This window comes from Anomalospiza imberbis, chromosome 9 (genome assembly GCF_031753505.1).
Source record: "Anomalospiza imberbis isolate Cuckoo-Finch-1a 21T00152 chromosome 9, ASM3175350v1, whole genome shotgun sequence".
NCBI lineage: Eukaryota > Metazoa > Chordata > Aves > Passeriformes > Viduidae > Anomalospiza > Anomalospiza imberbis.
Window position 1 is genome coordinate 29,165,754 of NC_089689.1, and position 25,014 is coordinate 29,190,767.

The 25,014-nt window shown below is 45.3% G+C and overlaps 2 protein-coding genes across 18 annotated transcripts in view; one reads left to right on the forward strand and one right to left on the reverse strand.

Moving 5' to 3' along the window:
- The window catches only part of DOCK7 (dedicator of cytokinesis 7), a 96,195-nt gene that overhangs the window by 34,830 nt on the left and 36,351 nt on the right, over positions 1 to 25,014 (reverse strand). For all 17 annotated transcript variants that reach the window (XR_011001843.1, XM_068198947.1, XM_068198946.1 and 14 more), the window contains exons 15-22: positions 8,997 to 9,114; positions 8,186 to 8,256; positions 7,321 to 7,459; positions 7,041 to 7,142; positions 6,696 to 6,782; positions 5,716 to 5,947; positions 4,206 to 4,370; positions 1,749 to 1,918 (exon numbers count right to left, since the gene is read on the reverse strand). Coding sequence is in view for 16 of the 17 variants with exons in the window: in XM_068198947.1 (XP_068055048.1) it covers positions 1,749 to 1,918; positions 4,206 to 4,370; positions 5,716 to 5,947; positions 6,696 to 6,782; positions 7,041 to 7,142; positions 7,321 to 7,459; positions 8,186 to 8,256; positions 8,997 to 9,114 (1,084 nt within the window). In the remaining variant the exon portion in view is untranslated. The remainder of the gene's footprint in view (positions 1 to 1,748; positions 1,919 to 4,205; positions 4,371 to 5,715; positions 5,948 to 6,695; positions 6,783 to 7,040; positions 7,143 to 7,320; positions 7,460 to 8,185; positions 8,257 to 8,996; positions 9,115 to 25,014) is intronic.
- ANGPTL3 (angiopoietin like 3) lies at positions 14,061 to 24,387 on the forward strand. The gene is made up of 7 exons (XM_068198925.1): positions 14,061 to 15,166; positions 16,255 to 16,365; positions 17,138 to 17,255; positions 17,957 to 18,070; positions 19,217 to 19,312; positions 20,862 to 21,134; positions 22,919 to 24,387. Exons 1-7 carry the CDS (start codon positions 14,669 to 14,671, stop codon positions 23,098 to 23,100), a joined length of 1,392 nt encoding a protein of 463 aa, XP_068055026.1. The 5' UTR covers positions 14,061 to 14,668; the 3' UTR covers positions 23,101 to 24,387.

The following is a 25,014-nucleotide window of genomic DNA, read 5'->3' on the forward strand; positions in this document are numbered from 1 at the left end:
AGATAAGGGAGACTCAAGGGAAAAGGGAGACTTAAAGCACTTATACCAACCACACCCCTAAACACCTTACATTAGAGTAAAAAATAACACAAGACTCGACTTTGAAGACCTCCCTCAAACAACAAAAAACCCCACAATTTGAGTTGTTTTAAAGCAGAAAACTCCCTGAGATAGGGAATCTGCACTTCAAATTAGAATCTATCTATTCCTTAAGCCATTACTAGGAGAAACAACAGGGATTTCTGCACCCTTTCACTCATGTCAGCATCTCAGGAAGTGTCTTATTTTTGTCTATTGATACTAAGGAACAGAAATAATTATACTCAACCAAAAGTCTGTATAGCCAGACTGAGGTTCATTCCTGATGCTCAGACTACCCTAAAGGAAACTTTTCCCTCAACAATTATCCACAGAATAGGTTTCCCTTTAAAACCTGAACTACACCTCTGGAAGAAAATCACTCTTCGTTTTCTACTGTGACATTATTCACTAAGCCAGCACACGTTAAACTTCTGATAGCCTGGGTAAATTCCATATGCACATCAGTGCCTGTGGCATTTCACAAAAGGTCAGGCTTGTTTAATTAGCAAGATACTGAAGTGGTCTTCAAAATATTTCAAGACTTCTAAGTCCAGACTTTGATGTAAGAAATAATCATTTGCCTACTCACAATTCTTCAGCCTCTTATTTGGTCAGCAAATGATGTGGTTATTCATTTAAAATTGGTAACCTCTTCCTCAAACTGTGTTTTTCTTGCTCTTATAAAACCCAGCATCAGCCATGTCAAGCCTGTCTGGTCAGGGTGGTGGCTTTGGTAACAACCTTGCTCCCTAAACTTCCAAAGGAATTTAAAAACTCCCTGAATGGCTCAGGAATTCACCTGTGCTGGAAGAGTGAAAGGTCATGGTGGGAAGGAGTCTCACCCTGATGAAGTTATCACAGTTTGAAGAATAAAAAAAAAAAAAGAAAAAAAAAAAAAGAGAACCCCAAAGCAGCTTGGGTACCCCTCTCAAGGGAGGGAATTACCAACACTGCTTTGTCCTGGCTCATCCCACCTACTTCAGGCACAAAATGAAGGGCTCAGATTGGGACTGTGGTGGTTCTGTGCAGTCAGAAGTCAGGAGGAGGAGATGGATTTATGGTTCCTCAAGAGCCAGAGCACAACTATGCTGGGTGCTCTGCACCCACCCTGGAATGTCACTTTGGGGGGTGGGCAGTCAGTGTGGGAGTCAGTCCCCCTGTGCTCAGCTGGCCAGACTGTGCCTCTCACCAAGCATCCCAAACCCTCTCTGGGCCACGCAGGGAGCAGGAATATTCCTGCTGTGTGCAAGACACCCACTCTGGACACGAGGAGTAGAGAAACCTGAGCAGCTGAATGCAGAGGAGTCTGCGGTTAGGAGGGAAGAGCGGGGTAAGAGGGTGCAAGGTTTGGGGAGACACAACAGAGCCGGGCTCAGGATTCGGCTGCTGGCCATGCAAAAAGTGAGGGGGAGACAAATCCAGAAGGTCTCCTGCCCTCAGCCCCCACACTTGTGGAAGACGCACTCCAGGACGGCTCCAAAAGTCAGAAACATTTCCAAGGAGCGGCGTTCCTGCAGTGCCAACGGCAACTGCTGGGAGAAGGCTGAGGAGAGGCTGGGACAACCCCCAAGCCCTTCCCTGGTACTCAGGAAGGACTGGGAGGTGCTGGGGCTCTGAGGGGTCCCTGGCAGGACAGGACAGGACAGGACAGGACAGGACAGACGTACCTTGGTGCCGATGATGGAGCGCACCTCGTCGTCGGGCGAGGTGGGGGTGCCGGAGATGTCGGGGTTGCTGTTGCTGAGGCTGCGCGAGCGGTTCAGGTTGAGGCTGGCGGGGCGCACGGCCGACCTGGCCATGGTGGCGTAGTGCACGGACCCCCCCAGGCCGCCGGGACCTGCGGGGACGTCCAGTCAGTGCGGCCACCCCTCACCCAGAGCCCCTCTGGACAGCAAGGCCTGCCCAGTCAGTCCAGCCATCCTTTATCACCCAGAGCCCCTCAGGACAGCCAGGCCTCTCCTGCCTGGTCACTCTGGCCATCCCTCACCCTCAGGACACCCAGACCTCCACTGCCTGGTCACTCTGGCCATCCTTTATCACCCAGAGCCTCTCAGGACAGCCAAGCCTCTCCTGCCTGGTCAGTTCGGCCATCCCTCACCCTCAGGACACCCAGCCCTGCCCGGTCAGTTTGGCCATCCCTCACCCTCAGGACACCCAGACCTCCACTACCTGATCAATCTGGCCATCCTTTATCACCCAGAGCCCCTCAGGACAGCCAGGCCTCTCCTGCCTGGTCACTCTGGCCATCCTCCATCACCCAGACCCATTCAGGACAGCCAAGCCTCTCCTGCCTGGTCACTCTGGCCATCCTCCACCCTCAGGACACCCAGACCTCCAGTGCCTGGTCACTCTGGCCATCCTCCATCACCCAGACCCATTCAGGACAGCCAGACCTCCACTGCCTGGTCACTCTGGCCATCCTCCACCATCAGGACACCCAGACCTCCACTGCCTGGTCACTCTGGCCATCCCCCACCCTCAGGACACCCAAACCTCCACTGCCTGGTCACTCTGGCCATCCTCCATCACCCAGACCCATTCAGGACACCCAGACCTCCACTGCCTGGTCACTCTGGCCATCCTCCATCACCCAGACCCATTCAGGACAGCCAAGCCTCTCCTGCCTGGTCACTCTGGCCATCCTCCACCCTCAGGACACCCAGACCTCCAGTGCCTGGTCACTCTGGCCATCCTCCATCACCCAGACCCATTCAGGACAGCCAGACCTCCACTGCCTGGTCACTCTGGCCATCCTCCACCATCAGGACACCCAGACCTCCACTGCCTGGTCACTCTGGCCATCCCCCACCCTCAGGACACCCAAACCTCCACTGCCTGGTCACTCTGGCCATCCTCCATCACCCAGACCCATTCAGGACACCCAGACCTCCACTGCCTGGTCACTCTGGCCATCCTCCATCACCCAGACCCATTCAGGACACCCAGACCTCCACTGCCTGGTCACTCTGGCCATCCTTTATCACCCAGACCCATTCAGGACACCCAGACCTCCACTGCCTGGTCACTCTGGCCATCCCCCACCCTCAGGACACCCAAACCTCCACTGCCTGGTCACTCTGGCCATCCTCCATCACCCAGACCCATTCAGGACAGCCAAGCCTCTCCTGCCTGGTCACTCTGGCCATCCTCCACCCTCAGGACACCCAGACCTCCAGTGCCTGGTCACTCTGGCCATCCTCCACCCTCAGGACACCCAGCCCTGCCCGGTCACTCCAGGAATAAAAAGCTGTTTTTTATCCACTGGGAAGCAGACAATCCCTGTGGGATTGTCTTTAGCTAACAGGATGTTTTGCAGACCTCACACTCAAAACCCACCAAAGGTGGGCACAGTTTTAGGTACAAAATCTTCCCAAAACCTCTCAGAGCTTCCCCAGTCTGTGCAGGAACATTCCTTCCAAAACTTGGTTTTCCATGGCTATCACTCATGCCACCTCTTTCCCATCCCTTGCTCTCAGCAAGGCTGGGATTAATTTGCTTCTCTCCTGTACCCAGACATGTGTTTTATAGGATTTTACACTCCTGCTTTAAATATATAATGTCTATATTTTATACGTATACATAAAAATAACATGTTTTATATATATATGTGTGTGTGTGTGTATACACATGCATTAAAATATGCAAAATATTATATAAATAATAAATTTAATGAATTTAGGCTCTATTTCTGGAATCAGCCCAACTTTGGTCATCAACTACAAGTCTTTGTTTAATTGATGGATAATACCCTTTGGATATCTATTCCATCCAGCCAGTGTTTAAACTTTTGCTGGAACTTGATTAAAGTTCCTCTTGTGAAGGAAACTGGGAAACATGACAGGCCAGGAGTGCATCACACCTGTCTCATAGGAAAAAACCTTAAACCCCAGTTTTTTGCCATAATTCACAATCCTTCATCAGTGACACGTATTTAAAATCATCAAATTATTGAACCTCTGACACAACTAACAGTAATTAAACTCATCTTTAAGTGGCTACACTGGCAAATTAATAATAGGGCCCGGCAGGGAAGCAGCCACACAGCCCCTGCCAGCAAGTGGCTTCTGCCTTCTTTTAACAAACTTGAACTAAAAATGAAAAAGAAAAAAAAAAAACAGAGCTACCTGGTGATGGTGAGTTGGGATAGGTGTTGGGTAGGCGAAAAACATAATAAATATAGGAAGCAAGCAGGCTGTTCCTGCCATGCTGGTCCTGGTTGCCATCCAAGTTCTTGTGAAGTCTGTTTATGATCGATGCCATCGCCTCAAAAGATGCTTGGCCCAGGTTCACTGAAAGCAAAAAGGGAGGAGTTTGGTTTAGACTGCAGCAGGAGCCAGGGGAAATCCTAAATGTGCTCTTCATCCACCTCCTACAGGGTAAATGGTGGGGCTTCTTAGAGCCTAGCAAGCATTTCTCATCCCAAACTGAGCCTGGCGTTTGAACGCGTCTGACCAGCCTGAGAGCAGGACAGCTGCTCCAGTGACCAGCTGCCACTTTTATAATAATAAACTTAATGAATTTAGGCTCCATTTCTGGAACCAGCCCAACTTTGGTCATCAGCTGCAATGGTAACAAGAGCAAGTCTTTGTTTAATTGATGGATAATGCCCTTTGGATATTTATCATGCTTTTCTCAGTTAATTATTTCTTCTATTTAAGCCTTAGCCAAAATACAAACTGTATCAAATGAACAATTTCATTTTGTTGAGAGAAAAAAGCTGCTCTGAAAATGAGCACAAAAAATAACACACAGACTGAAGCAGATATGCTAGAAAAATTAAGGAAAACGACAGCAGCTAAAGAATGAAAATCTTTTTTTAAATAAATCCTATCACTAATGTCCATAATATTCCATACAAACCAACTAAACCAATATAGAACACTGAAAGAGTGAAAGAACATTAAAATATAAAATAAAAATGCAGGTAAATTCTTTCCCAGAAAGATTACATAAATAATTTATACAGCTATGAAAAATTTTTGAAGTATTTTTAAAGCAGTCTTAGATCCTTATATTCCACCACGTCCAAATTCAGGTTTCCTACAAAAAAAAAAAAAAAAAAAAAAAAAAAAAAAAAAAAAAAAACCAACCTGCAAAAAATGCTGTTTTAAATAGTAAGGATCTAATCCTCACTTAAACTTGAGATTTTTTGTAGTGCCAGAGCTTAGCCCTTCACAGGGAGCAAAAAAAGGGTTTAATTCATGCTGGCAGTATCAGATCCACAGCAGCAACATGCAGCATCTGTATTTTCCTGTTTTACCTACTTCCAGATTGTCCAAGGTGACTAATAAGGCTGAAATCCCTACTTTCTGTCAGGATGGACACAGCTTAACAAGCTCCAGTGCTAAAAACATGCTGAGCATCCAGGAAAATCAGGCTCTTTTTCTCGTGGCTCAATTTGGACACCAAATTCCCAGTCCTTCTTAGAAGCTTTCCATTAAATATTAAATATTGCTCCTGTGTATATCACCCCAGATCTGGATGCCAGCATGTTTTATCTGGGAGACACTTGGTATATTAGTGGCACTAAAATAAAGCATAAAAATGGACTTTTTTACTTCTACATAAATATGATAAAATTGGAAGTGTCAAACTTTCAGCTATGTAATTCTCTATAAAACTTAAATAAAATACCTATTTGGCCTGCAATGACAGGAGGTCTTACTACCAGAAGGATCAGTTTGTCAAGCAGGAGATGAAGAAATCGCACTACCGGCTCCAGTTGAGAGGAATTTAAAGCTGAAATGCTGCTCTTCAGTTCATTTTCCAAGTTGTTTTCCATAATTCTCATGTCTCCTATTCGCACAGGGAACATGTGCTCATCCAGAGCATGGACAAGTGCAAAGAACTTGTCGAGGTAAGGGTCCTACAACAAGCAAAAAGCCAATAATCAGCAAGAATCCCCAAAATATCTTCATTTTCTATGGATTTGTGTCGCATGGATGGGTTCTCACCCTCATTTTTCTATCTGGCCATTTAATCTCACAAAATTAGTAGAAATGGATCATCTTTGAGAGATCTGCCCATATTTAATTCTAATTCTACTTTCAAAGTTATCAAGGCAAAACTAGAGGACCCACAGACAAACCAGACAAAAATGCACTAAAATCACATTACTACTTACAGCACAAATAAAAAACACACACCCCATCAAAATGACACGGTGGGAATTAATAAAACAAAAGCTGAAATGATTAAACAAAATGATTGTCATCTTTATTTTCAGATCAAAGAGGGAAACTACAGGGAGAATCAAAAGAGGAGGAGGGGAAAGAGAAGAACAAGGAAACAAGAACAAGAAAACAAGAACACAAGAACAAGAAAACATCATTTGCCTGGGCTGTGTTGGAGCTGTTGTATCAAACACAACAGGCTGAAAATACTGTTGGCCATTCACCCTGCTGTGAATAAAGGCCAAACCACTCATATTTTTGAGCAGAACTTCTCAAATATACTCACAGCAGAATGTGGAAAAACAGGTGGGCTGGCTCAGAACTGAAAATGAGATTGTGATTTCACTACGAGGGATTGTTACACCCTTCACAGCATCAACTCTGACAGCATTTCAAGTGTCAGAAGATTATTTTATTCCAGTGACTGCTCTTGACACCCACCTGAGTGTGGAGGGATGACACAGCAACAACTTCCACATTGAAAACCCCTTTGTGGTTATCCACCCACTTCATCCCAGGGAGAGGAACCTGCAGGTTGAGGAAGAAAGAGAAAGGATGTGACAGAGACCAGAGCTTAGGCTCTGCTCATTACAGTTTCATTTCTTTTCATTTATTTTGGTCAGATCACACACACATAGCCACACAAAACCCCTAAAATTCTGTCTGAATTTAACGGTTTCTAAGAAATAAATAAATAAATGCACACACAGAGATATGTACACATACATCCTCTCATTTTTTCTCACATGTATTCTGTTGGTTTCCAGCAGGCAGAACTCAGCTCACCTCTGGAGAAAGCACTGAATAAGCCTGTGGTGGCTTTTCCAATGACACAGGAAGGCAGAACTGACCCGTCTTTAACCGGCCATTCTGCAGCATCGGGATCCACTGCAAGGAGAAGGACACAACAAAACCACACATTTCTTAAGGCTTCCTTTGAGCTTTTGCCAACTTCCCAAGCTCCCCAATGGGATATGGGTTCACAGGGATGCTAAACAAAGAGCCAGCAAATGCATTTGAATGTTTGCATTTGTGCTGAAAAATATAAGGATGGAAAGACACTCACGGTGTAGCCAACTGGAGTCTCCAGAGGTGTGTTTTGTTTTTGTTGGCAACTGACGTGGTAGAAAGTAAAAAGCAAGTGGTGGTGGTCTGTCAAAGTGGCTGGAAGCTTAATCTTGATTTCCTCGTGAAAATCAGGAGATCTGTGCAGAGAGCAGAGCCTCAGCTGAGTCACCCACAGTGGTTTGCTACCCTGTGCTCGAGACCGAGACCGAAACCGAACCATTTGAGTTAAAGGATCTGCAGGGAAGGGAGAGTATGGGCTATCCCAAGGGATTAAAGCTCACTTTCTGATCACAAAGGACTGGAAAAACTTCTAATCCACAAAAAAAAAAAAAAAAAGGGAAGCAGCCTCCTCCTCACACAGGCACTGAACCACATGAGCAATAAACTCTTGTCTCAATGTGGACACTGTCACAAGCCCGACCTGCAGGACAGGAATCTCCCCTGGAACATCTCTCCCTGGCATAGCTGCAAAGCCAGGAAAATGTTCCTGCTGGATTCAGCACCCCTCACCCCAGCTGCAATGGAATTATTTTCAAGATGAAGTAGCTCAAATTTGTACCTAATGTCTAAAAGGCTCCAAGAAAACAACAGGGGCACCTGCTCCCGTGAGTTTGGAACATAAATATTCATGAGTGCTGACTGGAGTTGTACTTGGAGCATCTGCTGAGCTGGGCTACGTGCTCAGGATCACACAAAGCTGATCTGTACCACAGCAAACAAAGACTCTGTCTCCCAGCTGCCACAAAACTCTAAGGACAGCTTCAACTGGCACTGTGGTCACTGTGAGTGCTGTCCAGATGCTTATTGTTAAATAATTAACACCAGGCACTGGTGAGTAACTGCACTTTCGCAGTGTGATTTACCTGTTGTGATACACCACAGCTGTGTATGCTTCCTTGGAAAACTCAGGACAGCTGGATTTGCCAAAGATGACCTGCAAAAAGAGGAAAAAAACACAGGAACCTCCCTATAAAACTGTGCCAAGAATTTGTTCCATAATCCTGCAGAGACATTTAGAGCTCCATTTATTGTGCATCTGTACAGTTACACCTGCTTGTTCCCTGCCCCTTCACTTACAGGCAGCACTTCACTTAGTCACTGAAAAGGCACAATTTCAACAACTCCAGTGACACATGGACACAGACATGGCAGAAGAAGTGAAGGATGAAACCACCCCTGCACAGATCTTCTCTGAGTGGGGATCACTGATGGCCCTGAACAAAGCTGTCACCTTTAATTCTTTTGTCATGGAAGGAAAGCTTCTGTTCCAACCACGAGCAGTGTCTGCTGCAAAGACAGAATCCCAGAATGGGTTGGGCTGGAAGGGAATTTAAATCCTATCTCAGGAATGACACAGGGACAGCTTCCATTATCTCAGGTTGCTCCAAGCCCCATCCAACCTGACCTTGGACACTTCCAGGGATGGAGAATCTCTCTGGGCAACATCTGCCAGGACCACACCACCCTTATAATCAATAATCTCATGTTAAATTCCAGCTGCTCCACTGCTACCTTGCAAACTCTACACAAATGCACTCTTTGCTCTGAGATACCACTTTCTATTCCTCAGAACTTGCTCTTTTGAAATGCATTTCAGTGAGGTTCTAAGACAGGAGTTTCCTGACTGCCAGGAGTGCTGTGCCCTTCCCACGGAGCACAGAGGCCTCCCCTCACCGGCATGGCGTTGCTGGGATCCTCTCCATACATGAACTGCACTTTCACTGTGATGTTCCTGGCAGATCCCTGGCGGTTGGCGAAGTTAAGGCTCTGTGGATACACATAAAGGAGATTCCTGCAAGAGACAAAGGCAGCAGGTGATGAGAGGGGTCACACCTTCGTTAATGCTGTTATTTAAACCTCTGTGGAAAGGCTCACAGTGAAGGGTTTGACATTTTCTGTTCTCTCAGATGCACTGCACACCCAGACAAACAACTTGTCTTTGGTAATGACCCCTTATTTCAGACATCAAAAGACATCATGTTTAAACTCTCATCATATTTTGAAACAGTTCTTGTTTGGAAGGGTACTGGAAAAATCCATCTAAAAATTTCCCAGTGATTCTACAATCTAAGTTCAAGTGGAAAGAAAACATATGAATACAAAAGCTTTATTTACTTCTACTTCATATACTTTATTTGCTCAACACAAAGCAGCTGGTTTCTGTTTAATACCTTCCTTCTCGTGGCCTGTCCCTTTTTTTTTCTTTTCTTTTTAAAATCTCTTGACATCAGGATAACTTCAGGTTACATTTCTCCTCTGAGAATGGATTAAACTAAATGGATACATGTAGCTTCAGGTAATGACAACACTCCCAGGTAGCTAAAGAACTGTTTCAAAGTCTGAAGTAAAAAAGTGCTCATCACATCCACAGGGAATGTGGCAGGACATAATGGGAGAAAACTGTAGCACAGGAGATTTAGGGGAGGCACAAGGGAAAATGTTCTGGCTGTAAGGAGAGTTAAAGCAGTAAAACAAATTGCCTTGGAGGGTGTGAAACCTCCATTTTCTGGTGGTTTCTCAGGACAGATGAGGCAGACACTCTTCAGATGGGTTTAAAGACAACCTCAACCTTCACTGGGCAGGGGACACATTCTGGAAACCCCTTCCAGTCCCATTTCTCCAAGTCTCTGATTATTTTAACAGCCAAAAGAGATGGAAAATTCTGCAGTATTTTCTGTCCTCCAAGCCCTGCTGGGCCCCTGCCAACAAGGTGAAAGTTGGATTCATCAGCACTTCATCAGCAAAACTGTCCACTACAAACCCGGTAAGTCCTTTGTGCAAGTAATTTAGATCTACACAAAGTTCCTTGATGTTCTTTTAAAGACAAAAAAAAAAATCCAACATCCCCCACAGACTTTTCCATCTCAAAAATCAGTTATTCAGAGGACACGAACATTCTTTTGCTGCCAAACAAATATAAATGTAAGAATAGTTACACATCTTCTAAAAACCAGCCTGGAAATCCCCATTCCACCTCCCACACAGCCCTGCCCACCACACCAGCATCATCCTCCTTGGCCAGCCTGGCTCCTGCAGCTCCAGCCAGGGGATCCAGCAGGGATGGAAGCTCAATGAGGGCTTTAAGTGCTGCCTCCAGCTCCCAGGGATGAAGGACTGGCAACTTGCATTCTGCCCAAACACTGCAGAACCAGCCCTCTAACAGCCCTGGCTTGTGAGGCAAGAGGAAAAAAAGGTTCTCTTCCCTCTGGGAACTGTTCCGTGGGTCTGAACACAATTTGTGAGTGGTTTCCAACTGTTCCTTGTCCCAGAGAGACAACAGATGCCAGATGGGCTCAGAGAAGTGAAGTGAGGAGCACAGCAGGACAACTTTTAAGGCGCAATAAAGCAGCTGCTGTCGAGTGCTGGCAGCAGGAGGCTGGTAACAAAAAAGACTCTTTTTTGGATTCTCAGGAGGGCAGTAACTCAGGGAAAGTACCTGGTGCCTTTTAGATGCCAGGAGTTTCCAAAACACCTGCACTGGTGGGACACACTCCTGGAGGAGCAGCTGCAAAGGGAGGCTGTCCTTGGCTGCCTGAAATGGCACTAATGACAAGATTTTGGCCAATGAATCCCGCCCAAGGACTTGGATCCGATGGCAATTCCATCTGCACCCCAAAGAGTCCCATCTACACAGCCACAGCTAATGCTGATCCTAAGGAATTCCCTAAGAGCAGTTCAACTCCAGGAGTATTTGGAGCAGCCTCATGAGCCAGGCTCTGCTTCACCCCTGCAGGCAGAGAGGAATAAGCTTAGCAGGCAAGTGGGAATTTCTTCCCTCTCAAGTCCTTCATGGTGAATTAAGTTTTGGAATCCCATCCCCACTGGTCACTTTGCCAAATCAATGCTCTCCTACTATTTCAGAGGGGGCCAGGGCCATTTTTGTGACTCTCCTAAATTACTTTGTTCTGCCATGAATACATTTGCTGCTTGATGTTCTTTTAAAATGAAAATGGATATGAAAATTTACTCTAAAATGTACCTTGCTCATAAAACTTTTATTAAGTATTATTAGTGCTTAAGAGAAAGATTTAAGGTATTTGTGAAGCCAGGCTACTGGATCCCTATATTAAAGGCAGGCTTATGCAAAGGATTGATTTATGCTGAGGAAAGGGACAGGTTGTTCCCCTCTCCACTGCTTTTCAAGCCCTCATTAAAGGGCATTTCACTAGGAAGAAGCTCTTGGTTCTTATGGGATTTGAGATGCACAGATCCCACTGCAATAGGGAACAGGGGACATTCCCCCCTGCTCAGGCAGCCTCTCTCCAGAGGGTTTCCTATTACAGCATCTTCTCTTTGTGGAAAACTTACATGGAAAGAGAGGGGAAAATGCCCAGCTGGCAAATCAGAATGTGACCCCAAATGGAAAAATCCTGCTTGACCTTACCACAGAATCCCAGACTGGTTTGGGTTGGAAGGGATGTAAGGATCACCTCATTCCATAGCCTGCCATGTCCAGGAACACGTTCCACTGTCCCAGACTGTCCTTGGACACTTCCTGGGATGGGGCAACCACAGCTGCTCTGGACAAACTGTGCCAGGGCCTCGCCACCCATGCAGAAATGAATTTATTCCCAGTATCTAATCTAAACTTACTCTCAGGTTAAACCATCACTTCTTATCCTATCACTCCAGGCCATTGTCCCAAGTCCCTCTCCAGCTCTCCTGGAGTCCCTTTAGGAACTGGAAGGGGCTCTAAGACCTCCCCAGAGCCTTCTCTTCTCCATCCCCAGCTCTTCCAACCTCTCTTCTACCCCACAAAACTAAAACCCTCAGATCTTCCTGTCTAAACACAGTTACAGCAGCCATGGAAAGGGACTGACGGCTGAAAAAGTGACAGGAACATTATAAATGTCTTCATTTCCATCAGTAAAAGTTTCAGGCAAGAGCTGTAAACCCAAGGGCTTGTGTTTGGAACTTTTATTAAAATGCTATGCCAAATATATGCAAAGCTTATCCTATTATCTCAAACAGATCTCAAAAGTGCTTTTACTTCCATAAAATAAATTGCTAAAGTGCAAAGGCTTCCCAAGCCATGGAAATAATGGCACTAGGCACTCCTCTAAATATTTATGTAATATCATTGCAGCCATTTTGCAAAACCCTTCACAAAGGTATTAAAACATTAAGAGCTGCTCCTAACTCTTACAATGAAAATTTCTATGAATTAATTTTCTTATTATGAAAACTTCCCTTTTCAGTAAAACCCAGAGACCTTTTTCTTTGCTTTATTCCTACTATAAAAATCATTTAAAGCCCATATAATCAGGGTCACCTAGGTGCATGAAAGATCTTCAGGATCATGTTTGTTATATACATCTTTTCCAGACTGGGCTGACAACTCTCAGAGGCAGGATTCCCTCTCAGGGTTTCCAAAGCTCTTGAATATGGTTTGGTCATGCCAGAAGCTTTCCTCCTCTCTGCTTTCCCGTGTCCCACTTTTCTTCTGGATTCTGGGACTGTTGTGACATCTAGGGGTGCTCTGTAGTGAGTTTAGCACTGCCTGACTTCACCGGCCTTGGCATTAATATGGAAATGTGCTTGGCAGCTAATTAGTGCTTTATTAATATTTGACATCAGGGCCTTTTGGTTGCCTTTTCCCTTTGGCAAACAAACCTTTTCCATAGGTAGTGTCATACCTGAGCAGCACCAGCAGCACACGGGACACAAAAGCTGTAGGAACCTGGTAGAATGTCTGATCCCCAGCTGCTATTTCTTCAGTAACTCACCATATTTTTCTAAAGACTAAGCCAAGAAGAAAGATTTTTGGGAGGTGATGGGGTTAGGAAGAATTCAAAATAAACCAGAAAGATTTCTTGCAAGAAATAGTTAAAAAAAGAAAATGGTTCATTTGAAACCACATAAAACCAGAGCCACCTAAGTACTATGAAGTGGATTGAAGAATGTCTATATGTTTGTATTATTGGTTTTTTGGGGTTTTTTTGGGTTTTTTTTTTATTTTACAACCAGTTCTTCAAGTTTTGCTGCCCAAAATCCCTGTGTCAGATGCCAGAGAAACAATTTGGAATTGTTTTTTTGAAGGAATCCCTATTCTGCCCAGAGCTGGGCCTGATCATCTCCCTGCTTCTCATGTTTTTCCATACTTCAGGTACTCCAGTAACTCTGATCCCAATCATACTGGCACAAAATATTCCCCAGCAATTAATCTGAGATCTAAAATACTTTCACAGCATTTAATTGTGAATGGGAAGGTTACCTGCATATTACCAACCCCTGAGCACAAAAAAATTCAACATATGAGGTAAAAATTTCATTTTTTAAACATTTTTTTTCTACAGATGCTTCATATCATATGTGCATATGTACATCAGCAACATAACAAAAAGTCCAGGGGAAGAATTTCCAAACATACACGAATTTAGCAAAAACCTGAAAACTCTCCAAAGTACATTGTGCAATGTTTGATTTTGCTTTCTTGGATTGCTATGAATGAATCCAGAAAGAGAAATATCTTTGAGTCACACTGCAACACTACCCAAAAAACCCCACGTTTCCATGCAGAGACCCACTGCAGAACTGGGCATTTATTTCAGAGCACTTGCAGCCTTTCTTTATGCAGTGTGAATCTTAAACAGCAACAAGAATGGTAAGGTGAAAAATGCAAGCGAGGTATTATTTATCTCACCCACCTCTGCAAAGCAGCTCTTAAAAAATAAGTTTTATATGGTGTAAATTACTGCACAAACCTTAACACAGCAGAATCACATCCAGGCAATCTCTGGACCTAATTCCCTCTTTCTCACTTAATCTGGGCTCGATGACAAGTAAATCCACTGCAGCACAATGAGTTACATCAGAAAATGGCCGGAGATGAAAATCAAGTTGTGTGAATCATCCGGGAATATTTTGCCCTACCACAGCTCATCAAGGAGCTTCACAACCTGAACATCCAGTGCTCTCAAACATGGTAAAATCCTTTCACACTCCCGAGGCAATAAAGGGAACCAAACAACACAAACAAGGAGCAATTTAAGCCCTTACCGAGATTATGACCCAAAATTAACCTATTAAAAAGAGTTGTGTGAAAAACACCGTGTCATCAATAACATTTTACACCAGACGGCCTGGCAGATGGAAAAGTTCAGAACCAGTTTAATCAGCAACGTGCCCGTCTCTCAATTTTATCTTCCCAGGTATCAACCTACATTCAAGGAGGGGTTACACTCGTTCAAACACACAGCTTAATGATCAACCCGCTGCTCTGCCTCTCCTAAAATGAAGAGCAGTATAAATAGATCAAGTTCTGCAACCCAGAGCAGCCACAGAGCACGAGCTGTCACTGGGAAAAGTCTCTGCATCCTGAGCAAAGAGAACCAAAAGCAGGAAACATGAAGATCATTCCAGTTTTACTATTCCTGGCCCCCCTGGCTCTCCCAGCTGGAGCTGACAAGGATTTTTTCTCCGTGGGTTCCGCCGGATCTCCCGAAACGAAATCGAGATTTGCAATGTTGGACGATGTCCGAATCTTGGCCAATGGACTCCTCCAGCTGGGGCACGGCCTCAAAGACTTTGTCCACAAGACCAAGGGGCAGATGAACGACATCTTTCAGAAACTCTACATTTTCGACAGGTCCTTTTACGAGCTCTCCCTGCAAACCAGCGAAATCAAGGAGGAAGAAGAACAGCTCCGGCAAACCACGGCCAGGCTGCAAATCAACAATGAGGAGATAAAGAACCTCTCACAGGAGATGAACCTGAAGATTGAAGACCTCATCCAAAACAAAATCCAGCTGCAGGAGCAAGTGTGGGGACTGGAGGACAAGGTCACCAAACTGGCCATTTTCCAGCCTTCGGTGCAAGAGACAAAAGAAATTTCTTCACTCAAAGTAAGTGACTTGTGAAAGGCCCTGACACACTGAGCCAAAATACACTGCAGTGCCACCATCAGTAATTATGCAATAGAAGTTCACGCTTCCCTTGTTCCTCACTGGAGTACTAGTCTGCATTTTGAGAAAGAAATCACTGTGATAACAATTAAAAAAATCACTGCATTACTCTGACACAGCGTTAATTTTGCAGTAAAATTCCCCTGCAAAATCAGTGAAAAAGTGTGAAATTATAAAGCTCTGTATTATTTTCAGTATTGATTTACAAATTGATTTTAAGGAATTTTGTCATCACAATGATAAAAAAGTTTTGCAATCAAGAAAATGATGAGATTTGAAACCCATGGGTTTGTACATCACCAGCTCATCCCCAATCAATGCAGTGGGAACTGCCTGCTCAGTGCAGAAACTGGGAGCTTAAACCTTTGAGAGGGACATTTATAGCACCTGTAGGACCTCCAGAACCAAAGAACCTCTTACAAGCATTAATAAAATTAATATGTTAATCATGCAAGCAGTTAGGTGGGTATAAGGTTTTCTATAGGAAAGGAGATACTAACTGTACTTTGCAGAAGTATAAAAAGGTCAAGCAATTTGTATGGGAAAATGCTGGATGTTTGTGTCAAAGCAAAAAGATGAATCCTGATCTCTCAAATCCCAAGCTGATTTCCTAAATGCTGGCGATTTTTCCCTTTTTTCATGAGTGCTATGTATCTAGTTTGAACCAAGGGCCAAATCCACAGAACGTAATTGTTCTGGATGTGAAAATGGAAGGAAAAGAGCAATTGATAAAAGAGTCTACAAAGCTGCCAGTAGTTTGTCTACAAAAAATGGGTGCTCACTCCAGAAGCAAAGAAATTTTTCAATTTAGAGGGAAAGCAGGCAAACCCCTGGAGCTGGACTTTGATGATCCTTGTGGGTCCCTTCCAGCTAGGGATATTCTAGGATTCTCTGGAAAAAGGAAGGCAATGTTCAGTGGTTTGTGCCTCTCAAAACTGGCCCCAGGACAAGAGTTACAGAGGCAGCACCACTGCTGAAGGTCTTCTGCTGCTCCTAACCCTCCTCCATCCTCCTCTCCCTGTCCTCAGGCTTTCGTGGAGCAGCAGGACAACAACATCAAGCAGCTCCTGAGAATCGTGGAGGACCAGCACATGCAGCTGGACAGGCAGCACAGCCAGATCATGGAGCTGGAGGACAAGGTACAGGAACCACCCCTGCTTGTCCTTCCATCTCTCCTGACCCTGAGGGAGCTGAGGGTCCAACCCTTGGGCTCAGGCACCCCTTGTTGAGTTTGGGGTGCAGAGGAAGGTGGGGATCATTTTGAGGTACCTATTTTGGGGAGAGGCTGCAGTGCTGCCAGGCAGGAGCTATGGCCAACAACAGCTTTGAGATCTTGTCTCTCAACACCAGGCTGCTGCATTTCCTGACTGCTCATTTGGGGTTTTTTTCTCTTATTACGTATCCCATTACTGCTCTTCCATTGGTCTGGAAGTCTCATTGCTCTCTACCTCTTTCTAAATTTCCAAAATCCACTCCCAGAGGGGAAGTCCAACATGCATCACACTAATACAGTACAACCAGCATGACCAGGTTTAATTTATTCTGAGAGGAAAATGCATTTCAGTCTAAGGAACTGCAGGTTCTGTCCTCCTTAGCTGTTGGTATTATTTTGTTTAAGTGATGTCACCTGAGGAAATAAATTAAATCTGTTTGCCCATTAAGGTGTACCACAAGAGAAGGGGTCATTTTCCCCTCTCATGAATCCTACCCTGCAAGAGCAGTGGCACAGCTGGCAATCCCACTCCTAAAATCCACCAGCGTGGAGCTGCAGTTATTTTTATGTGGTAAATTGGGTATTCCACAGGGTTACACTTGCAAGAAAAATGATTCTCTGCATGACATTGTCTTGATCCACGAACCTCATCACTCCAGAGCCTTGGGAAGTTAACAGTGTAATTATGGTTCTTCCAGCTAAACCACTTCGAGCTCCAGGAACTCCTGGAGAATTCCTTCCTGGAGGAGCAGCAGGAAGCAGAGCCCATCCCCTCTGCTGTGCACAGGCCCACGGCTGGGACATACAGAGCTGATGGTGAGACCCCATCTCTGAGGTGTGACTACAGCACATGCTGCCTTCCCACCACCCTCTGGGACAGCCTTGGATTGGTTTGTAGGAGCCAAAGACTAAAAGGAGAAGATTTTTATGTTATACACTGGGCTGTGGGAAGGAATTAGATTTCCTTCTTTGGAAAAAAATGTCATTATCTATTCAGCCCCACTCCAGCTGTACTTGCCTCTGGGGTGACACACAGGAACAATGTCCAAAAATGCAGTAACAGGATCCATTCCCCTCTTGTAAACACGCTGTGACCATGCTTTTACCCATGTCTATCTTGTGGAGCCTGAACAGAGAACTCTTTACTTCACACTGGCTAATGATAAGATTTAGAAGTCCTTTCTTTGAAGCTGAAAGGCACTGATGAATTGTAGCAGTGAGCATGGTATTTATTAGGAACTTCACAAGGGGTAGGAAAGACATTTGCCAGAGTCTAGTCTTAGGCCTTAGAAACTTTCCAAAATCCTCCAAACGGAAGCCCTGCCTAACTTTAAAAACACAGGCAATCCAACCTGTTCACACCTCGGCAGCTGCACTATTATGCCCAAAGCAGTCTGTCCATTCCATGACATTAATTATAAAATAAAATTACCAGTATGATCATTCCCATTTTTGTCTTTAGCTCTCAGCTCAGCACACCCCAAGCAGGATTTCTAACAGGCTGTTTGCTTCCCCAGGTGCTGCTGCTGACTGCACTGCTCTCTACCACACCGGGGTGCAGGCCAGTGGGGTCTACACCATTCAGCCCAATGGCTCAGAAGCTTTCAATGTCTACTGTGAAATGAAATTTGGTAAGAGCTGTGCCAGCAACAGTCTCATTTTCACAGAAATATCTTCCTCTAAGCCAAACAACTTTTTCTCCTCCCAAAGTACAGAAAAACTTGTGATTTATGATCCTCTTGACTTCTCTTAGTAGCCTATCTGCTCTGAACTCCCATATCCTGAAATCTCCTTATCACTGCTCCCATTCTTTACTCCCCTCTTGTTTATACTGAGGAAAGGACATGCAATCATGTGACATAAATTAAGGATATCCAAATCCCAATCCTTTAGCTGCAGGTAATGAAAATGGTCATTACAAAAGACATTATAGGGTAACCATGAATGCATTTCCCAAAGAAAAACAAACAATTTGCTTTTACAAAAGTACAATTTTGTTCACTAATACACGTTTAGCCTGAGCTGTGCCAAACACCCAGAGAATGAGTCCTGGGATGGGATTCCTGTGCCCCATTTGGGTGGCACAGCAGCCAGGAACACAACTGTCATGTCACCTTCCAAAGGAACTCAAGTTTGTTCCTTTTGCCACGCACAGCTTGGCCCATTCCCTCATGGCCTGGTTTCTCTGCACCCCCCAGAGCTGCTCTGTGCCTGTCCCACATCCCCTTCCCATGCCCTCAGAGAGCTGGGGAACATGTGGGGCCACCTCACGTGTTTGGATGTGCAAACACAACTCGCAGGGCTGCCCTCTGCAAAAAGCTCCTTTGCTTACATTTGGTGGAGCAGCTGAAGTGAGGGCGTCATGACCTGGGCTCAGGGGAGACCCCCCTGGAGCTGCAGCCTGGACACAGCCCCAGCACCTCGTCCCTGCCCCAGCGCTGTGCCAGCAGCCAGCCACTATCAGCAGAGTCTGACCCTCTGAGCCAGAGTCTGGGGCTCTTATCTCTTCTTTATCAATTTCTCTGTCTCTCAGCCGTCATAAACAAGTGAAACCCAGTGAAGGCAGCCTAACAGAATAATTCTGTGAGAGGAGTCACCCCAGGTGTGGCCAAGGACACTTGAAGGGCCCTGGGCTCTCTCCAGTTGGGCTCATTTGAATTCCCTTCATGAAGTCCTCAACTAACTCATTCTACCTCAACACGAGAGCAGCCCAGAGCACACTCAGGGATAGGGAATGAGGCCAAGGCCAAGCTGTGACTTATTTCCCTTTTTCACAGGCACATCCTGGACTGTAATCCAGAAGAGAGTGGATGGATCACTGGATTTCAACCAAACTTGGGATGCCTACACAAATGGTTTTGGTGACCTCAATGGTAAATATTCCTTTCTTGTGTGCCTCTTGGTATCAATTGATTTGAGAAGCTGAATCTTCTTATGGAAAGGAAAGCAGACTAAACCTGCAAATAACAGCTGACTGATTTATTGGAAATAGCAGGAAGTGCTTGCTAGAACACATAACTCGTGAAATTCTCTAAGACATCCCTTCAAATGTCTGTTTAGAAACTGAATCAAGGCCAGAATGCTTTAAACACTATTTCATCAAGATTTTACTACTTATAAAAGCACCTCTCAAAGCATTTCAAATACACACAGAGGCAAAACCTCACGAAGTCGCTGTCACTACTTTGAACGTTCCTGCAATCCTGTTATCCTTAAAACCCCATCCATTTTTCCAGCCTCAGGAGAGCCCAAGGCTGTGTGTGCTCCCCTGAGCAAACACCTCAGGCTTCTCCAGAGTGGCCAATCCCCTCCATGGCTGGATAGGGTGAGGAAACACCCACGTTCCCCTGTTAATCATCAACTCCAAAGAATGTGTAGCACCAAGGGCTGCCCAACAGCCTCCTCATCCAGAATCTTCTCCTTGTTTTTCTTGTACGAGATGAGTGACCTCTTGTTTGGGAAATACTCTGACTTTCTAAGCATAGCACAGATCTAAACCTCACCAAGGTGAGCAGCAATATTTACTTATTTCCACATCTTTTATAATAAAGAGCTGCTGTATCTCAACCTTTCCCTCAGTTTTGGGACAGGAGCTCCCAGCTGACGTAACTTTCAGCTGTAAAGTTTATCTGATCCTGCTGGATGCTTTAGTGGCTCCTTGATTGGTCTCCCAATTCCCAAATATTGCACCAAGATGCAGCAAAATGTTTTCAGTGTTGGGTTTTACAGAGAATTTCACTGCTCTCAGCTATATCCTACTCAGTGCTCCGCTGCATCTTCGGAGGGGATAAAATAAACCAGGTTACAGCTCCTAACCTGGAAATTAGGCAGTATTTTCTTCAAGCATCTTGTGCCCTATGGCTTTAAATGCCAGCTGTGTGCCTGGCACTCACATTCAGCCCCACTCTGTACATGTGGCAATTACCTGCGCTGCTAATAAGCTACTTAATGAATATAATATATGAAACCAATTAAACTAATGATCAGAAATTCCAGCAAAAGAAAAATTCCCTTTGTACAGGAGGGTGTTGAAACCCCAGTTTGGTTCTGCAGCTCTTTCCTCCCAAAATGCAACAATTGCCATTAGGTTTTATGTATGTCACCCGCTTCATTTGTCACACACTTCCAATTACACACCTCTTAAATGTCTCCAGCTCCCTCTCAGAGTTCCACACGAGGTGGGAAACTTAAAAGGGGAAGCTCCAGTTCATTTAGAAGTCTTGCTTTTATTGATCATCAGTGTGCAATTAAGCAGAGGTAAACAAAAAGAATGTAGCAGCAGACCTCTGCAAAGAGCAACAGTCCCCAAGACTCAAATCACTGATTTAATTAAAGCAATTAATAAAGCCTTTTAAATACTGTATTTTCACAACACTACCTGCAGGTTATCCCTAAAATCATCTCTTCCCTCCAACTTTGCAGGGGAATTCTGGCTGGGCCTGAAGAAGATCTACTCCATCACCCAGCAGGGGAATTACCTGCTGCGGATCGAGCTGCAGGACTGGAGAGGGAACAGAAGGCACATCGAGTACAGCTTCAGCCTGGGGGGCCCCAGCACCAACTTCACCCTGCAGCTGTCCAGGATGTCCGGGAGCATTCCCAACGCGCTCCCGGAGCACGCCGAGCTGCGCTTCTCCACCGCAGACCACGCCGGGGACACGGCCAGCAGCTCCAGCTGCCCCCAGAGCCACCCAGGTACGGCCCCAAGGGCACGGCAACGGACTGCTCCACACTCACTGCACCATGGAATGGTTTAAAGCTCATCCTGGGGGTGCTCAGCCTGGAGAAAAGGAGACTCAGGGGTGACCTCAGCACTCCCCACAGCTCCTGAAAGGTGCCTGTGCCCAGCTGGGCTTGGGCTCTGTCTCCAGGCTGCACTGACAGAACCAGAGCACTCAGGCTCAAGCTGTGCCAAGGGAAATTCAGGTTGGAAATTGGGAAAAAGCTTTTCCAGAAAGGGTGATAAAGTTCTGGAATGGCTGCCCGGGGAGGTGGTGCAGTCCCCATCCCTGGATGAGTTTAAAAAGCCTGGAGGTGGCACTGGGTGCCAGGGTTTAGCTGAGGTGCTGGGGCTGGGCTGGACTCCGTGATCTTGAAGGTCTCTTCCAACCCGGTCATTCTGTGAATTATGTGAATCCTGTTTCAACCATAACACCTTCCACTATCCCAGGCTGCTCCAAGCCCTGTCCCGCCTGGCCTTGGACACTTCCAGGGATGGGGAATTCACAGTCTCTCCAGACAACCTCTGCCAGCCCCTCACCACCCTCACAGGGAAGAATTTCTTCCCAATATCCCACCTAATCCTGCCCTCCTGTGCAAATGACCAACACCAGAAACAGAATGGGCAGCACAGGTTGAAATAACCCCCAGAATTAAGATTCCAAACTCTGAAGCAGAGGGTTTCAGATGCCTGGTCCCTCCTCTGATGCCTGGTCTGATGTGACAGCCCCAGGTTGGGTTGTTTGATCCCTTGTTGCAAAAAATCCAAATACAAACTGACTTCTATCTCCTTTTAGGCTAAAACTCTAAAGTTAATAATGAGTGAGTTTCCATTCAAAGGCAGATTTTAGCTGCTTGCCATATATACACAATATAATCACTCTCAAAAAAGCAAGAGATGCAAGGCTGAGGCCATTTCTCCTTGGAGATAATTTGGTTAAAGGGTTCTTAATTAAGAACCCTCAAACCCTTTGTAAATCTCTGATTTACAAAGCTTTTATGTTTGCCAGTTTATAGCAGAAAGCAAACAACTGAAGAAGCAATTAAATGACTGAACCACAGGATACAAAATTGTCCTCCAGCCACCTGCTTCATGCAACAAACACTTTGTACATCATCCTAGGCATTCTTGAAAATTGTGGATGCTTGAAAGAATGCCAAGAGGGACATCTTATGTCCAGGGAAGGGCCCCTCAGGACAAGGACATTGAGGGGCTGGAGCATGGCCAGGGAAGGGAATGGGGCTGGGGAAGGGGCTGGAGCAGCTGAGGGAGCTGGGAAGGGGCTCAGCCTGGAGAAGAGGAGGCTCAGGGGGCCCTTGTGGCTCTGCACAGCTCTTGACAGGAGGGGACAGCCGGGGAGGGGTCGGGCTGTGCTCCCAGGAACAGGGACAGGAGGAGAGGGAACGGCCTCAAGTTACACCAGAGGAGACGTAAATTGACTGGAGGGAAAATTTCTTCATGGAAAGGGTTGTCCAGCCCTGGCACAGCTGCCCAGGGTGGTGGAGTCCCCATCCCTGGAGGGATTTAAAATCCAGGCAGGTGTGGCATTTGGGGACATGGGGCAGTGGTGGCCTTGGCAGTGCTGGGGAATGGCTGCACTCAGTGACTTTAGAGGACCTTCCCAACCCAAACAATTCAGCGATCTGGGAATCCTGGGTAAATGCCAATTTAGCTGGAATTTAGGCTCTAAAGCAGATTTACGTTGCAGAGATGAGCTGTTTACTCTGCCATAGACTGACATTCCCACGTTTCTCCTCAGGAGGCTGGTGGCACAGTGAGTGTGAGGAAACCAACCTGAACGGGAAATACGTCACGCCAAGGTCCAGAGGCAGGCTGGACAGAGGAAAAGGTTTATACTGGAAGCCTAGGAAAGGAAGATACTACCTGCTCAAGTCAACCAAAATAATGATCCACCCAACAGACTTAAAAAGCTTTGACTGAGTGCTCAACCTGCTGCATTTTAACTCAGAGCAAACACAATGAACTTCACCACACCAAAGGACTCGATGCTGTGTTTACCAACAGATGCCATGTCCCAATCCATGCCCTGCATGGAATTTCTCCAAAACATAAACCTGAGGCATCTGAGATGGTCTTACAAAATGTCTGGTGAGTATTGTCATTCCTTCAAGCCCCAGTGTCAATGTGCTGCAACTTTCTGTGGAGTTTTTCCCTCCCCTGGATGAAATTCTAATGTCTAGGAGCCAACCTGTCACATATTGGATAATATTGTTTGGGGGAATGGGTTTTCAGGCTGTGCATTCCTTTCTGGGTTGTGTAGTAGGGAAAACCAAAAGTGTTTTCTGGGAACAAAGGGCTGGCAAATCTCCATGGAAAACATTTAGGGGGAAAAAAGAAATTTTGTTTCTTGAAGTAACCAAGTGAATGTTTGGTTCATGCTTTTGTTGTGGAATGTTTTAGAAGCAAATGAAAGATGGGCAATTCCTTGTTTTAGGGCTCTGGGTATTTCCAGACAATTTTCCAGGAGTGTAGCTGAGGCCAACCCATGCTCTCTGGAGCTCTGTGCAGGTGTGTGCACACACAGGGGGTCAGAGCAGCCCTGCTCCTCTGGATCCCACAGATCCCACAGAGCAATTGCACAGCTGGGGCTGCTCATGGGAAGTGAAGAGCCAAACTTCAAACTCACTGAAAGGAGGAAGAGATCTGCTCCCCTCACCTGAAATGAATCAGAGCCAAGCCTTTGTGACCTTTCAGTCCAAGCAGCTAAGGAATTAAATAAACAACCAAGTGAGCACACAACAAAACACCTTTCACTTAGGGAACAGCTGCTCCAGTGGGGTCAAGGGTGCAACCCACAAACCCAGTAGGCACAGCCCATGGGACAGGGCAGCTCCAGCTCCTGGGGACACTCATGTGTTGAACTCCAGCTGCAGAACACTGAGTGACAGCTTTGGGCTGGCCCTGGAAGTGCTGAGCGACAAAACCCCCAATCCTGCAGTTCCCCTGAGTCATATTGACTTGTTTATCTTCCCCAACCCTTGTACAGTGTGGATTTTTTATCTCAGCACAGGAAATGGTTTAGGTTTGTCATTTGTCAGAGTGAAACCCCATGAAAAGAATGTGTTAATTACAGAAATGCTGCAATAAAAATCCTTTTACTTCTCGTGGGTTTGTAACAGAGATGAGATCATGCAGTGTTGCTTATTTGTACTGGTTTACTCTAATGTTAAATTACCTGTCCAATAAATAAACAGACAAATAAATAAATGGCTGAGACTTTTCAAGATACAGGATATGGAACTCGACTAAACCCTTCTTGTAAGCTTTGATTTATAAAAACCTGGTTTGTATCTAAATTTAAATAAAGGATTTGCTAAGTTGCTGAAATTACTCAGCTGATGAAGACAATTCCACTTAACCATGTAATGTCTTCAAAGATACTTTGAAAAAGCTTTAAATTAATAATGGTACATAATGAAGAGAAATCTGGTCCCGGCCTGGATTTTGTAACAGAAAGATTATTGTTTCCCAAGATATCTAGAAAAATTTCCTATTTTTCAGGGTTTCAGAGGATTTTTTTCAAGTATTGTAAACAAAGAAATTGCTTGGAAACCAAAATGGAAATATGAACAAAGGAATTATATATTTTCTCTATTTCTTTCCCTCACTGTAAAGAAAAAAGTCACTGAAAGTGACATAAATTAATAAAACCAGTAGGAGAATGGTTTCTGTTTAACAAAGAAAAAAAAAGTCCTCCATAAAACTGAAAAGAATTTAACGAAATGGAGAAACCTCTCCTGTGTTCTTATTCACAGCCAAGTTTGATGCAAACCTGTTTGTCCCTCCCCAGCTGAGCCTCTTCTGCTGTGTCAGCCTGAACCCTTCCCATGCCTC